At 35.2% G+C, this 17,500-nt stretch overlaps 1 protein-coding gene across 1 annotated transcript in view; it reads right to left on the minus strand.

Annotated features, from left to right (window-relative positions):
* The window catches only part of OCLN (occludin), a 75,549-nt gene extending 58,705 nt beyond the window's left edge, over positions 1-16,844 (minus strand). Inside the window, 4 exon segments of the mRNA XM_053701447.1 lie at positions 749-910; positions 4,967-5,639; positions 9,003-9,107; positions 16,644-16,844. Coding sequence (XP_053557422.1) covers positions 749-910; positions 4,967-5,639; positions 9,003-9,052 — 885 coding nt within the window. The 5' untranslated portion in view covers positions 9,053-9,107; positions 16,644-16,844.
* Between the last annotated feature and the right edge of the window lie 656 nt (positions 16,845-17,500).

Here is a 17,500-nt window from a genome sequence, read left to right on the forward strand (position 1 = left end):
AACAGGTTAAAATGGTATTGAGCTGGTTGTTTGTTCCTGTGTATATATATTTTCCGGGTCCTAGGATTACCCAAGGAGCTCTGGGTAAAGTTTGAAGTAGTGTAATTACCCATATACACTGTTTTTTTTACTGGGGTATTCAAGGTAGGCACCCCACCAATCCTCTGGCATCCACCCCAAGTGAACTTTGGGGAATGAGGTTTACAAATATAGTATTTTATTTAGCCATTTCAGCTGTCTCCTTTTCATAATGAATCTAGACAGATGATGATCTGGTCCATTGTAAGCACAGTTAAAATGTTTTCACAAGCTCCATATGCAAATTATCTTGGAACATTTCTTAATTAGAATCATAAATTATATTTAAACTCTGTATTTATATATGAATTATGAATTCTGTAGCTCTCCTGTTAAAATCTAAAATCTTAGGAAATTTCAAGGAACATATAGAAAACAAGGGCAAATTTGACAAATTTGCTTAATGTAGAACCCACAAATATTTGGTCATATATAAAATATGCAGCTATGTTAAACTTGTGATTTAGGTATAAAGTAGGAATGCCATTTCTGGAGCTAAGGGCCACAGGGAGGGCATAGTATTGTCGGTTCTGTACAAAGCATACAAATACCCCTACTGAAGACTGCTATTACCTAGGCAAAGTTACTTCAATAACAAGAAAATTAAACACACGTTAGATACTGTTAAAAAATAATCATAAAACCTCTGGTATAAATATTTTCCTCTTACCCATTCTTCCACTTGAGGATCTCCCTCTTCTGCAAAGTTATTTTTCCTCCATAGTATGTTCATTTTGCCACACCGGTTGATCTTTTTTCTTGTTTTTACACCAAAGAAAATAATGATGGCAAATGCCACAACCACAAGAAAGCCAAGAACGATTGCAATGGCCTAAAAATAAAAATATAATTAGAGTGATTTTTTTGGTACATTTTATTTTTAACCTTACTATTAGACAAAAATAAATTACTGATGTGAGCTTTTCTCTGTACAGTGTATATGAAAGATGTGTAGAGCAAACTACATGCATAGGATCTGCTTACAAATACGAATTCAAAAATACAAGGTGAATCTAAGTGAAATGTGGTGTTTAGATATCTGTAAAGCAGGTGAAGTCCTCTAAACGACATGAGGCATCCTGTCACCTGCTGCATGTGGCATCTTTGGTACTTCCATGGTTTTATCAACTTGCATGAGAACTAAATTTCCTGTCATGTGTCAGCTGCATCAGCCTGTACCATTAGCCTTCCTAGAATTCCCTGTAAAGAAGCAACCTCCCCTTAACAGACTAATGGTGTCACATCACAGGGCCCACAAATCATGTTAGCAATAAAGTCCCTATAACGGTGTTCCAGCACAATTACTGTACACATGGCATACACACAAGATACAGACACTGCACCTGCTCACAAAGCTAGCAACTATTCAAATTGCAAACATTTTGCTCGACGTCCATTTAAATTCAAAATGCATTTCCCACAAAATGTTTAATTATACACAGTGAAAAAAACTTTGCACTTTTTCTCTTATTATGTTACCTACTTTTCATCTAATTGGAAAAATGCATTTTTTTTCCCCACTGGCCCAAAAGAGGCTGAGGGAGGGGGGGGGGGGAATACCATGGAATTCAGAATTCTCACCCCCCCCACCCACATGCTGCACAGTAATTGTTTGTGCAGGAACTGAAATCAGCTCCCAAATGTCCACAGCAGGAGGATATAACAAATACTCACAAGGGGTTTTAAGGAGCCTGTCTAAGAACTGCAAAACAAGCCAAATGTTTCAAACAAAATTCTAAATGTTAAATGCTTTTAAAGCCTATTTTGTATGCAGATCTTTTGCAATGCAGTGATTTTTTTTTTTTTTTTTTTAAATAAAAAGGGATATTAACCTCCTAATGACCACAACATATTTTCTGGTTTACATACATTTACACAAAACTCTAGCAGGGATCAAAACAATGTCTTTAGAAATTAGAATCCAGCCCCCCTTAAAAAAGTGTTTTAAAATACAGAAGAATTGTCTGTAGACATGATCTTTTTATCTAGACCGGTAGCCTAGATCTGGATGCATTTGCTGATAAGACAAGCAGCAGCAACCAAGGCAAGGCGTTCTGCATCACTCAGAAAAACTACACCCTGTTCTACTCTGCACTGTACACATGACCTCATAACATAGCAAACAGCATGCCAGGAGGTGGATCAAAGACAACTCACAGCAGGCAAATAACTTGGAGTAGAAATCACTCGGCATCAGGCCATCAAGCAGTTGTCAAATCCTACCTTATAATTCCGTTATGCACAGGGTAGGAGAAGAAGTTTTAGTTCTTGGATACCCAGGACAGGGGATAACCAAGTAATGTTTTAAGCCACTGATAGCCCAGAACATCCCTCTACCAATTTATTAATCCTTGCTTAGCGCACACACACACACGGTCAAGGGAGTTAGATTACTGGTAATTGTGTGGTTTGCAGCAGAGATTTAAACACCTTGACTGCTTGGAACACATGCGGCAATGGACTAACCTTTTTAAAGCGATGGTAAATCCTAGCATTTTTTAAACACTAGGACTTACCAGTGCTAGCAATAAAGGGGACTTTCAGTCATGAAGTATAAAAAAAAAGTCACGCTGAAAATACCTTTATTCGCCTGTGAGTTTACGCCAAGCTGAGCGCCTTCAGCCGTCCCACAGCTAAATGCTATTTTCTCAATGAGGGGACTTCTCCACCTCTTAGCCAATAGCATGCTAGCCATAAACTATTGGCAAAGAGGTGAAAATGTCACCTCATTGAATAATATCATTTGTGCAATGGGGGCCGGAGGCGCTCAGCTCGGCATAAACTCGCTGGCAAATAAAAGTACTTTTCAGCATGAAGTTTTTTATACTGCATGACTGAAGTTTCCCTTCATTTATAGCACTGGTAAATCCTAGCGTTTCAAAAAATTGATAGGTTTACCATTACCATCACTTTAAGGTTCACGTCACAGTGAAGGAAGTAATAGGCCAGGCTTTTACAGGGAGGTGTGACAACCAGGCGGAAATGACAAGGCTGTGCCAGAAGTGTATATGTGATAGATAGAGACAGACAGAGAGATAGATAGAGATAGAGGGAGATAGAGACAGACACAGAGACAGACTTGCATTCATTTAAACAAGAAAACAAGCTTTTGTTAAAGGGACACTCAGGTTAAATTAAATTTTCATGATTCAGATACAGCATGTAATTTTAAAAAAAAACTTTCCAATTTGCTTCCATTAAAAAAATGTGCACAGTCTTTTATATTTACAATTTTTGAGTCACCAGATCCTACTGAGCATGTGCAAGAATTCACAGACTATACGTATATGCATTTGTGATTGGCTGATTGCTATCACATGGTACAAGGGGAGTGGAAATATACATAACTTTGAAATTTGTTATAAAAAAAAAAATCTACTACTCATTTGAAGTTCAGACTAAGTGCTATTGCATTGTCTTGTTATCATGCTTTGTTGATTATGCAAATTGAATGTGTTGACTGGTCCTTTAAACAAGCTTTTGTTAAACTCTTGCATGTTCTCACTACATTAAAAAAAAAAAGCTCAAAATGCTGTATGCAAGAACTACAATTATTAATGCCTCTCCTAACAAAAGAAGCCTTAAAGGGACATGAAACCCCACATTTTTTTCCCTTTCATGATTTAGAAAGAGCATGCAATTTTAAACAACTTTCTAATTTACTTCTATTATCTAATTTGCTTCATTCTCTTTCTATCCTTTGTTAAAAAGCATATCTTAATAGGCTCAGTAGTTGCTGACTGGTGGCTGCACATAGATGCCTGTGTGCATTGCTATTTCTTCAACAAAGAATAGCTAAAGAATAAAAGCAAATTAGATAATACAATTTTTAAACATTCCAATTAACTTTTTTTTTTTTTGAGGCATGACAGCACAGTTTTATGTTGAAAACACTGTTGCCATATAGTCAAGATTTTTAACACTGTATATCATATTGCTGCACACACTGATGCCATACAGTGCTCAGGACACGTCCATATGTATATATGCTGAGAAGTGAGTTTCAACAAAGTATACCAAGTGAGCAAAGTAAAATTTGATAATGGATTATGGAAGTAAATAAAGTTTTTGGGGGTTTTTTGTTTGTTTTTTATATTGCATGCTCAGGAAAGTTTAGTTTTTGATTTTTTTGTGTTCCCTTTGCCATTTATCAAACAAGCTTTTTAAGCAAAGTATCTTCAATAGTGATTATTTTGTCCTATGCACTACAACAAAAACATTTATTCTCCAAATAACTTGTCTAACTCTCAAACATCTCCATTCTCTTTTTAAAAAGGTAATAGTTTTTTTGTTTTTTTATAAGTGGCATAAAAATTCTCTCTAGTGTAAACAAAAATCTACTTTTAAAAAGGGACACATACCAACTAAGATGAATATTAATATTGCACATTCAGTTTGGTCAGGCCAACTACCCAAAATTATACATCTGAAATATATTGAAATGTTCAATTAGAAATACATGATTGATGATTAGTATAATTTTCGATACTCAAAATAAACCCCAGATGAAAATTAAAAAATGTGATCTATTTAACATATTTATTCTGTTCTCATAAAAAGTGTAAGTATGTAGACTAAACTTAATGTTACTATAACTGAACATGCAATAGCAACATAGATTTATCACCATATTGAAGCTTTATTTCTGGACCTAGCACTTGATGTTTGGCAAGACATATTTTAAAACTAAGTATACATTTTCAAATCTAAAACAGCTTTAAAACAAACAAAAAAGCCCTGGTCAAATTGACCTCACATTTTAAGGCTTGCAGTGACTACCACTTTTTATGTAAAATATCAAATTGTATACAAATCTACTGAGACACTGAAAAGATATAAACTCTTCAAAAACAGTATTCATTAATATGGAATACAGCCTAGTACTAACCTCTTGTGGTTCCACCACACAGTAATGGTAAAGATACTGATCCATATAGACTCCAGTGAGAGCTGGTGTATAAAACTGGCTGCATATGCTAACAATTTGATTGTAAAAGGATGATCCAGAGGCTTGAGCAACTGGGTTTACTCCTATGGTGAAGACAATCGAGGCAATGAACATCATACCTCCGAGAATACCACTGATAATGAGCACTATCAAGTAGAATTTTCTTGTTGTGGACATGTGTGTCCTGGTAGCAGACATTATAAATACTGCCAAGGCAAAAATAAAGCAAAAAGCAGTCATAGCAAGGATAAAGCCTTTGGCAGATCGTGGATCAGTGTAGTTTCCTCCATAGGCAAATCCTATGCCCATCTGGGAACCTCCAAAACCATAGCCACCATAACCACCATAGCCACCTCCAGTGCCAGTTCCACCACCATAACCCATATTTTGCCTAGACATATCCATGTCCCAAGGCAGAGTGGAAGCAACGCAAGCAAAGATGCCAACACACATGACAACAATAAGGATGGCCATAATCCTAATGATTCCCGGTGGTGAACTCCACTTGTAGAAATGCTGAATCTCTTCATCTTCTGGGTAGTATGAGTAGGCAGGTTGTGACTGCATCTCTCCTCCATACATGGCCCTGCTTGGGGCATAATTAGAAGGCTTGCTGCAAAGATAGAATAGAATAAAATGAGAACTTTATAATGCTTAAAGGGACATGAAACCCACAGTTTGTCTTTCATGATTCAAATAGAGGATACAATTTTAAAACGTTTCAAATGTATTACTTTTATCAAGTTTGCTTGGCTCTCATGTTATTGTTTGTTGAAGGGATATCTAGATAGGTAGCGTGCACATGTCTAGAGCACTACATGACAGGAAATGGTACTGCCATCTAGTGCTTGTTAATGTATAACATTGTTACAAAGCTACTGCCATATAGTAGTGCAGTATAACAAGAAATAGAAAAAAAAAAAAAAAAAATTGAAGCGCACAGGAAAGTTGTTTAAAAACTGTATACTCTGTATCTTTTGATTATGCCATGTTTTCAAAATGGTTGATATTGTTTTTGGACAGTGACTTGGATTATAAATAAAACAATAAAAAAAAAAAAAAACTGTATACTCTATCTGAATCATGGTAAAGTTGTGGGGTTTTATTTCCCTTTAAAGCCAATCATTCAGATGTCAGTAAAAAGTGATAAAAAAAATAAATGTCAGGGTTTTTTAGTGAGTGAGAATCCTTGGGCCTTAAAGGGACATTGTACTGTAAGTGTTTCCCCCTTTAATGTGTTCCCAATCATCTAGTTTACCTGTTGAAGTATATGCAATTGTTTACCATAAACTATTTTACCTTTGTCATTTCAAATAGCGGAGTTAATCTGTCAAAACCAACAACTATACTGATATGAATACTTTTGTGTTCTCTAAAATAAAGCTATGCCAATAAAAATCAGCAGCAGCCCATTTTGGGGGGAGGGGGGTAAACGGGTACTAAAATGATCAGCCTTATTATATAGTCCCTGAGATAAGGTGGCATTTGTGCATATACGCATAGAGAAGGATGTTTATTTTTTCTGCAAATTCAGCCCATTTCAAATGGGCTATATTGTCAATTAGTAAAACCTATGCTTCAAATATAAAATTAAAACCAAAGGAGCAATTCCCCCATACATTTTATACTGTGCAGCTGGTATAGAAAGGGTAACATTTTACAGTATGCTGTCCCTTTAACCTAATATTTTTCCATCACTTCCTGGTTTTTAACCATGGTAGCCTTACATTTTGGAATCTCTTTAAACCATTACATAATGCAACACATTTTTTCCATTAAAGGGACACCGAACCCAACTTTTTTTCTTTCATGATTCAGATAGAGCATGCAATTTTAAGCAACTTTTTAATTTACTCCTATTATCAAATTTTCTTTATTCTCTTGTTATCTTTATTTGAAAAAGAAGGCATCTAAGCTTTTTTTCTTGGTTCAGAACCATGGACAGCACCTTTTTATTGGTGGCTGAATTTATCCACCAATCAGCAAGGACAACCCAGGTTGTTCCCCAAAAGTGGGCCGGCATCTAAACTTACATTCTTGCATTTCAAATAAAGATACAAAGAGAATAAAGAAAATTTGATAATAGGAGTAAATTAAAAAGTTGCTTAAAATGTTATGCTCTATCTGAATCACGAAAGAAAAAAAATTGGGTTCAGTGTCCCTTTAATATTCCTTGACTATCAAAGCTACACTGGTATAAAATAATCTTACAAAACATTTCACATGTGCACACAAGCCTGCAGTTACCATCACCCAGATAAAGAGAGAAAAGAAAAAAAAAAGAAGGAATACCTGTGTATGACACACATTTAAACAGATCGGTTTATTGAATTTGAACAAAAAGGTCAGGGACAAAAAAAAAAAAAAAATAAGTGACATTTTGAGGTTCCATCTTTACTTAAAGGGACACTGAACCCAAATTTTTTCTTTTGTAATTCACAAAGTGCATGCAATTTTAAGCAACTTTCTAATTGACTCCTATTATCATTTTTTCTTCCTTCTCTTGCTATCTTTATTTGAAAAGGAAGGCATCTAACTTTTTTTTGGGTTCCGTATTCTGGACAGCACTTTTTTTTTTAATTGGTGGATGACTTTATCCACCAATCAGCAAGGACAACCCAACAAAAATGGGCCGGCATCTAAACTTACATTCTTGCATTTCAAATAAAGATACCAAGAGAATGAAGAAAATGTTATAATAGGAGTAAATTAGAAAGTTGCTTAAAATTTCATGCTCAATCTGAATCATGAAAACATTTTTGGTTAGAGTGTCCCTTTAAATAAACCATAGCAAGAATTAAAGGGACAATAAACTAAATAAATGCTAAACATAATGTAGTCACAGCAAAGATTAAACAGAATATGGAAAATATTTTTTTCTTTTTAAATTATATTATTTGTTTATATAATTTACAAATAACTTCCAACTTTTACTCTCTATAAAGTGATGGTCATTGATATGTTGTAACCTAAGTCAGTGATTTTTAACCTTTTTTTTTGCCGTGGCACACTTTTTTACATTAAAAAGTCCTGTGGCACACCACCATCCCAAAATTTTAAAAAAAAATTACACATTGTAGCCTAATACAGCATATATATATATATATATACACATACACACAAACACACACATACTGTATGTATTGTGCTTTTATGCCATGCCTCCTACAAACAACCCCTGCACTGGGAGTAAAAAACAAGCAAAGTTTAAAAAATATGTCACACTTGTCAGTCTGCCGTGGCACACCTGAGGATCTCTCACGGCACACTAGTGTGCCACGGCACACTGGTTGAAAAACACTGACCTAAGTAATAAGCCTGTTCTCCTTATCTAATCTCCTCTACTGAGGCCAGTTGGGGACAGATATAAAAAAGTTCAAAGTAAGGTTGTGTGTCCCTTTAAAATGGGACATTGTACACTAGATTTTTATTTGCATAAATGTTTTGTAGATGATCCATTTATATAGCCCATCTGGTAGTGTTTTTGTAACAATGTATAGTTTTTTTTTTTTTTTTTTGTTTTTTTTTATAACATTGTGCTGTTTTTCAGACCCCTAACCAAGCCCAAAAGTGTCAGATGTATACATACGTTTGCCAACTACTGCTGGCTCCCGTATATATTATCTGTCTTTTCATATGCAGGGAAGTGGGGGTTGCTTGCTCACAGCCCCTTTCACTGGGTGTTCCAAACTAACCTTATCAACAGTGTTACACTGGAAACTTCTAAGTAAGTTTTTAAAAGGATTTATACTGGATTTTTAGATTATTATCTATGCATATTCTTCTTTAAAGTAGCGTCTATTAATGCAGTTATATGAAAATTGGTGTACTGTCCATTTAAATTCATAAGAGTTAATCTTGAGTAAATTCAAGTCAGCGTGTTAGGTTAGCAGCTTATCTAATGAACTTGGGAAAGATAAATTTACTGTGTACTCAACTTATCGGAAGCAAATTTAATCAGGAAGTTTATACTTACTATTCATCTGGTCGATAAGGTGGAGGACTCTCAAACGGCCTGTGAGACATTTCTGATGTGTTGCCAAAGGCAAAATTAACAGGAAAATAATCAAGGAACTGGAAACTGAAAAGACATGAAAAATAAAAATCACAACCTATTTGCTATACACAAGGACACAAATGTGTTAATAATTTGGTGGGTAAACTACACCTCTTGTTCTCCTTGGAATAGATTTACAAACTGCAAAAAAAAAATTAAACTAATAGATATTATTTACCAAACACACAATGAAGCTTTCACCTAAGTAGGTATAACGTACTGGCAAAACAAATGAAAGGCACATTTGTGGTCTGAATCAGAATATATCCATAGCTATTTCACACCTGCCTTTAATTGCCAGGCATGAAGTGTAACATCTAATTGTAGGTTGAATGTCTGGAAATTTCACAGATATAAAAGGGAGTAGTACAAAATATTTGTTTTTAATTCAACCCTCTAGATGGCTTAACTTTATAAAACATAAGGAATCTACTATTTCAAAATATTAACACAGCTCTCCTTTACTGATGCTTAAACTACATTTAGTGTTTATGCTGTAATTAATGCTATTGCTTTTTATGTCTGACATAACCATTAAAAAAAAAAAAAAAAAAAAAAAAAAGAGTATATACATACATACACATACAGTCGAATGCAAAAGTTTAGTCACCCCTGACAATTTCCATGATTTTCATTTATAAATAATTGGGCGTTTGGATCAGAAATTTCATTTTGATCTATCAAATAATTGAAAGACACAGTAATATTTCAGTAGTGAAATGAGGTTTATTGGATTAACAGAAAATATGCAATATGCATCAAAACGAAATTAGACAGGTGCATAAATGTGGGCACCCCAACAGAGATATTGCATCAATATTTAGTAGAGCCTCATAAGGCAGAAATAACAGCCTCTAGACGCTTCCTATAGCCTGTAATGAGTGTCTGGATTCTGGATGAAGGCATTTTGGACCATTCCACCTTGCAAAACATATCCAGTTCAGTTAGGTTTGATGGTTACTGAGCATGGACAGCCCGCTTCAAATCACCTCACAGATTTTCAATGATATTCAGGTCTGGGATGGCCATTACAGAACATTGGCATTTATGCAGAGGAACCAGTACAGAGTAGATTTTGAGCAGTGTTTTAGGTCGTTGTCTTGTTGAAATATCCAGCCCCGGCGTAAATTCAACTTTGTGACTGATGGCTCGACATTATTCTCAAGTATCTGCTGATAAAGTTGAGGGTCGCATGGATTCCACTATAACAAGATTCCCAATACTGGCACTGGCCACACGGCCACACAGCCCCACAGCATGATGGAACATCCACCAAATTTTACTGTGGCCAGCAAGTATTTGTCTTGGAACGCTGTGTTCTTTTGCCGCCATGCATAACGCCCCTTGTTATGACCAAATAAGTCAATCTTTGTTTCATCAGTCCACAGCACCTTCTTCCAAAATGAAGCAGGCTTGTCCAAATGTGCGTTTTTATACCTCAAGCAACTCCGTTTGTGGCGTGTGTTCAGAAAAGGCTTCTTCCGCATCACTCTCCCATACAGCTTCTCCTTGTGCAAAGTGCGCTGAATTGTTAAACGATGCATAGTGACACCATCTGCAGCAAGATGATGTTGTAGGTCTTTGGAGGTGGTCTGTGGGCTGTTTTTGACCGATTCGCTATCCTTTGCCTCTCCAATATTTTACTTGACCTGCCACTTCTAGCCTTAACAAGAACTGTGCCTGTGGTCTTCCATTTCCTCACTTTGTTCCTCACAGCTTAAATCTCGGTGATAGCTTTTTGTAGCCTGCCCCTAAATCCTAATGTTGAACAATCTTTGTTTTCAGGTCATTTGAGAGTTGTTTTGAGGCCCCCATGTTGCCACTCTTCAGAGGAGAGTCAAAGAGAACAGCAACTTGCAATTGGCCACCTTAAAATATCTTTTCTCATGATTGGATACACCTGTCTATGAAATTCAAGGCTTAATGGGCTCACCAAACCAATCGTGTGTTCCACTTAATCAGTGCTAGGTAGTTACAGGTTTTCAAATCAACAAAATGACAAGGTTGCCCAAATTTATGCACCTGTCTAATTTCGTTTGAATGCATATTGCACATTTTCTGTTAATCCAATAAACCTCATTTTACTACTGAAATATTACCGTGTCCTTCAGTTATTTGATAGATCAAAATGAAATTTGTTTTCTAAACAAATGCAGACCGCAGATTTATTTGTGTAATAGTGCAACACACAAAAAAAACTGTGCAAATTCAAATCTTTGTGTTGCACTATTACACAAATAAATATGGTGCCGAATGCTGCTGCCTTCAGCCATATTCAGCATGTTTAGAAAATGATTGCCAAATACAACACACCTAATATATATCATACTTAAATAGGCATACATGAAAAACTACACGCTCTATTCCATTATAGCATGTACATTTAAAGATGATCAACCCTACACTACTGTGTGTTCAACCCCTGCAAAAGGTGTTAAACACACAGTAAAAGCACCACAGAGTTGTGCAAATAGCGCTCCTTCTTGGATCAAATTAGAGCATGCCCTTTAATTATTATGACCGTATTAATTCTTATTTCACATACATGAAACAACATTTAGTGTAATGTCACTTTAAATCTATCTTTGTGAATCCTGCCTTCTTCCCAATCTAATCATATTTTGAGCTTTAAATGATTTAGTACAAGTCTGGCGTATTGTAATAGAAACCCTTTGTTAAATGCTTTTGCACTGAATAATTTACTGTAACAAAACCAGGGTACTGTCAGCAATGCCCCTTAACATAATAAAAGCTGCAGGATTCTAATAGTATTTTTTAGCAAACTACCTACTTCTTAGTCAAAACTAAACTTTCATGGTTCACAGACAGTATGCAATTTTAAAAGGCTTTTCAATTTAATTCTATCATTGCATTTTCTTCATTCTTATGGTATATTTTGTTAAAGAAAAAAAAACACACAACAAAAAGGACATTTATAACAGTGCTCCTCTGTGAATTGCCAAAAAGGTATAAGATTTATTATTTTGACCTAATGAATGTATTTATTTCTTGCTCTTACAACAAAGAAAAATATGCGCTCTCTTTAGGCAAAACCAATTAATTATCAATTAAAATAGTTTATAAATTTGCAAAAGCATAATATATAAAGAAAAAAAAAAATGTCTAACACATAGAATATACATTCACTAAGAACACAAAAGTGTTTTTAATAGTCACATTAACCAATCACAATCAACTAAAATTCCTGGGCAACAGACAGTATCAGAAAACAATATGCCAGCATGTATTACACGTTAACCCGCAAGGCTCCCACCATTTTCAAGTAAACAAACTAGACATTATTGTGAAGATGGAAATATGCTTGGATCATACACACAATAATATCAGGCTCATTTTATTGAAATTAAACCTTGACTAGTAAGCTAAAGTGAATATATATATATATATACATACACACACCCCAAATTATAGCATTACTAAGCATAATACTTCTGCACTCTAAGTTACCTACAAGCTATTCGGCAATGTTAAGCCCTTCTTTGGTCTTTACTATACCCTTTTATATATATTTTAAGTACTGAATGACAAGAACTATTATTATTCCCTAGATGTGAAAGTGTAGCACAAGGCATAGATATATTGACTATTAAAGCCAGCTCAGTGAGTGCTGCAAAAATGCCATCTATAAAACAAAAAAAGTATAATGTTGCTTTAGTTAAGTTTTGCTTTAATCTTTTACATTTTGTATTCCCCTTCTATAGGGCAGTAAATATGCTGATAATATTAAATACCAATGCTTTAAGCAGATGACAATTACTGGGGAACAGGGCTCCTAAAAATGTGCATTTGTATATATTTAAAATAAATCCATTAGTAGCTGTTTAAAAAGCATGGCTGGCTTTGCAATAATGTGGCAGGATTCAAAGTTTCACATGTAATCAGCTATGTTGTAAGTTGCAATAAACCCTTAGTTGCCAAATTAAATGTGAAATATAAAATAAAAGTCCAGGAGACTGCAGGCAGAAGGTGGCTTCTAATACTGTTGCCCAAGAACACAGATATCCTGCTGTGAAAAATACTGCCAACTTTATTAGAACAAAACCTGCATTTTTTACATGAAGGAAAAAGGAGAGGCCTTAACAAAGGGTGTTCCTCACATCAATGTAATTCCAAGGCTTGTTTACAGGTCAAGCAAGTGCTTCATGAGAAGGAACCCATTAATCCTTGGGGAATTCATCTGACTTTGTAAAACAGTTCTCAAAGCAAGGTTTCTATGTTATTTCAATCAAATAAGACACTGCAGTTATAAAAATACAAAGAGTAACATTTTCTTATAAGAAAAAAAAGCATATTTGCAGCCTCCCTATGAACTCTCTGCAAAGCTGATATTTGTCTTTAAAAAGGGACAGTCAACAGCTGGTTAAACCTAAATCCATACCTTACATTAAGAAAAGAAGATGTATCTGCACCACATTGCTTGTTCAGTATCTCGACTGGTATAGGAGTAATCAGTTTATAGCATGTAGGTATAGCCTCCAAACTCTCCCCACTGTTACGTATTCTCATTCTGTTCAAATGAATGCTACAATCATAATTACTCCTTGGTTGGAGTTTCAAGACGCGTTCACAGCGAATAGAATATGCGCATTAGCAATATCACAGTTTCTAACATGAACGAGCATGGAAATCCATAGAGAAGGGCACGAAGGAGGAGTTTGGTGGCCATATCTATTAGCAAAATCAAGTTACTTATTGTTTGCTTACTATAATAACTGTCCATCTGGTATGTATGTAAAGGGGTGCAGCGGTATGTTTTTAGCGCTATTGATGTAACGGATCATTGTTAAATTGGGGGTAAACTGTCCCTTTAAAATGCAAGAATGGTAATGATAGCACAGCAAATACAGAAATAAAAGCTTGAGGGTCCTGAATAATAAAATGACAATTGTTTTGTATATAAAAAAAATAAATCCCTAAAACCTTTAAGCCATTTTTACTTTGTCCATATAAAGCTTATTTAAAATTAAAAAAAAAAAAAGTTTGATTAGAACATTTCCCTTTCTAAAAACAAAAAAAAAATTCCCCAGGAGGTCAACAAATGTGTTTACAAAATTAGGAGCCAGTAAGAATATTTAGGAGCCAGACAAAAGGTATTTGTATATAGATATATGGAGAATAACCAAAAAAGTTAGAGTAAGTTTTAAAATTCTAGGAGCTATGATAGATACTTGCAATGAGTTATTGAGGTTAGAAGAATTTTGCTATATCAAGATCAGACAGAGAAATCTATAGATGTCATGTTTTACTGGGACTCCGGGATCGCTTCAACATTTTAGAAATTTTCAGAAGCTTCTATTGCCTTAAATCTTTAGGTCATAAGGAACAATACTTAGTGAGCACTACAAAATAATTGTGTCTGGTGTTTTGTTAAATGATGTTCTGCAGTGGAGTATTACATATATTTTGTAAACATATTCATGTTTTTTCTTTTCTCATATATATACACCGTTGTAAAAATTCTGACCAATTTATTTGTTTAATTGATTTTTCTGTATCTTTGCACAATGTACATTATATTATCTGTAATGTATTTATTAATTTTGGTCAATTAAAAAAAAAAAAAAAAAAAAGAGAAATCTAGGTATGTGAAGCACTATTAACCCTTTGATGACAGGGTTAATTTGTCTACATCGGAACAACGTTCCGATGAAAACAAATTGAAATCCTGCGATCCTGTGATTTCAATGATGGGATTGGGTCAGAGGGGCGTCCCTATGACACTAGGTAGCCTCTCAAGCCGCGATCGTATCTTGGAAGCGCAATTGGCTTCAGGACAGCCAAACGGCTAAAGTCCGGCGCGGTTAGGACGGAATAGAACGTCAGAATGGCATTAAAAAGTTAAAGCATGCAATTATCAGACATGGTACATGTATTTACTAGGAGCATCACACAAAACAAAGAGCAAAATGTATCACTGTGCAAAACGGTCAGGATTTCATTCCATCGCAGACTGTGGCGCACATATGTTACCAGTACAAAAGCAAATTGCATGAGAGTTGGGGCTTGTCAGTCACCACGTTTAAAGAATTCTGGGGTGATTTTCATCTGCAAAATCCAAGTTGGCAAGAGGGTTTATAAGGCAACGGTATAAACTGCTGCTTCATAAATATTTATCATGAGGCATTCGCCTCATGATAAATCTTGCCCAAAATTTTTTGGTCCAGTACCCCTCATACTAAAGCATTATTCAGCATGGTTTTCTGTTGCTATTACTTACTAAACCTTTAACCCACTTTCACAAATACTGAAATAATTTATTCTTACTACAATACCTAGTGATAAGGATATTTCTGTGGAAGTCTAATATTTTTCAGCCAACGGTGGTTTCCCTATTCCTTCCTAAGAAAAAGGCAGTTTGTACCCTTGCTAGACAACAAATTACCTAAAAATGGTCTGATACCCAGTAAACAAACTGCCCAGGGAAAATGAGTGGTGGTCTCACAAGGTGTGAACATCTACCCCCCTTTATTCAGTGTACTGTCAAAACATACTAGGCTCTCCTTATTGCTGTTCTGTATGCATGTGTCAGATAAGGAGTTAACCACTGCCATTGTGGGTCTCTAACAGTTAATGAATAAAATAATTGCTACCACTTTAGGCAGCAGTGATTTCCCATGTGTTTTTAGCAATCAAGGGAATTAAAATCATTTAAAAAGGGACATTAAACGCTTCAAGATATTAAAATAAATTCTTTAATTACATGTAGTAAAACCATTTTGCAATATACTTTTGTTATTTATTTTGTTCTCCTTTCATATAATTCTGAATATTGTTGGCTTTTCAATTCATGTTAAACATAGAAGTGCAGACACAGCTATATTCCACACAGTCATTGTTTGCACACTCTAGTAAGCCATTTATAACCATTCCCAATTGGCTTAGCAGAAAAAGAAACCTAAGTTACAATATGGCAGTGCCCACTGCTTTACGGACATTACCTTTACTTTTTTTCCCCCCCAATATTTAAAACTACTAATATAATTGTTAAAAATACATGTACAAATTATTCTCCGGCTAATCTTTGCTCTGAATACATCATTCAAGCAATGATTTATTAAGTGTTTAATGTCCCTTTAAGTTTGTTTACAACAAAGGTAAAATCCCTGTTGCAGGTGTTCAGCCAAGAAGGTGTATATATATATATATATATATATATATATATATATATATATGTATGAACCATGTATGTTTTTGGGTAGCACACAGCTGAAAACCTGAAAAAATAAGGTTCTTGATTTTTTAGGCAAGCTGAGAGGTGGGGGGGGTCTATTTAACAATAATAAATAACATTTCTACTAGATTCTTAAATCCTTGAAACAAGAACCAATTCATGAAGTTTTCCTATAGTTACAATGTAATAAATAAAGTTAATATGATACAGTCCTCGTCTACCTAGGAATACCCACTTGGCTAACTTTCCAATCAGCAGGAATTATAACAATACATTCACTATCATCGACCCCCCTCATACTTTAAAACTCAGTTATCCAAACCCTGCTTAACAAAGAGATAAATGTAAAAAGTAATGAAGTTCCTTACCTCTTTAGCCACCTGCTCTCCAATACTGATAATTTGAGGAGGGGGGGGCCTAAGTGATCCTACAATTGCCCCGTATTAAACTGAAATCAACAAAACAGAAACAAACGGTGGTATCCTGTATTCTCCAGCACTAAGGTGCGATGGAGTTCTGTGGTTTCACAGCCCTTCCTCACTTCCCTCCTCCTTCTCCCCTCCTCCACCTCTCATGGGATCCGGGCGTGGCACAAAGACTTACACCTGAAACTCACTGAGGAGAATAAACAGGTTCCTTAGCCCTGTTCCCTCACACACATAACATAGAACACACGCAACTGGTTTCGACCGGTAACTTGCATTTTTTTTGTCCTGTATCTGCACCTAGGATCTTCCTGGAAGGAGAAGCATGCGGTGTAACCTGAATAGGAAACTTAGCTGTCTGTATGTGGTTATATTAGGATCTATATAAACTGTAGTATATGATGCGTGTGCTGGGGTGAGAGTGGGTCAGGTGATTTGCACCATAAAGAAGAACCTGTTTAGAGCAGATCTTTGACCCTTTCATAAACAATCCCACATGCGATATTGCTGCTGTGTGACAGTTTATTTGTAAAGGTATTACATTTGGTATAATGACGTGTGTGTCCCTTCATACTATTTACATTGGTTTTATTTATTTTTATGGGGAAATTATACCCAGTTGACTGGCTGCCAAGAAATACATTTTACCATTCCCCGAATTATTTTTTTCATATAAACAATTAACATGAATATAGATATATAATTTCAAACACTGTACGATTATATAAAACGATATTGTAGATTATTGCAGAATATAGATTTCACCAATTCATTTCTCAGTTTAGAATAATTTCTGAGAA

Source organism: Bombina bombina, chromosome 2 (genome assembly GCF_027579735.1).
Source record: "Bombina bombina isolate aBomBom1 chromosome 2, aBomBom1.pri, whole genome shotgun sequence".
Taxonomy (NCBI): domain Eukaryota; kingdom Metazoa; phylum Chordata; class Amphibia; order Anura; family Bombinatoridae; genus Bombina; species Bombina bombina.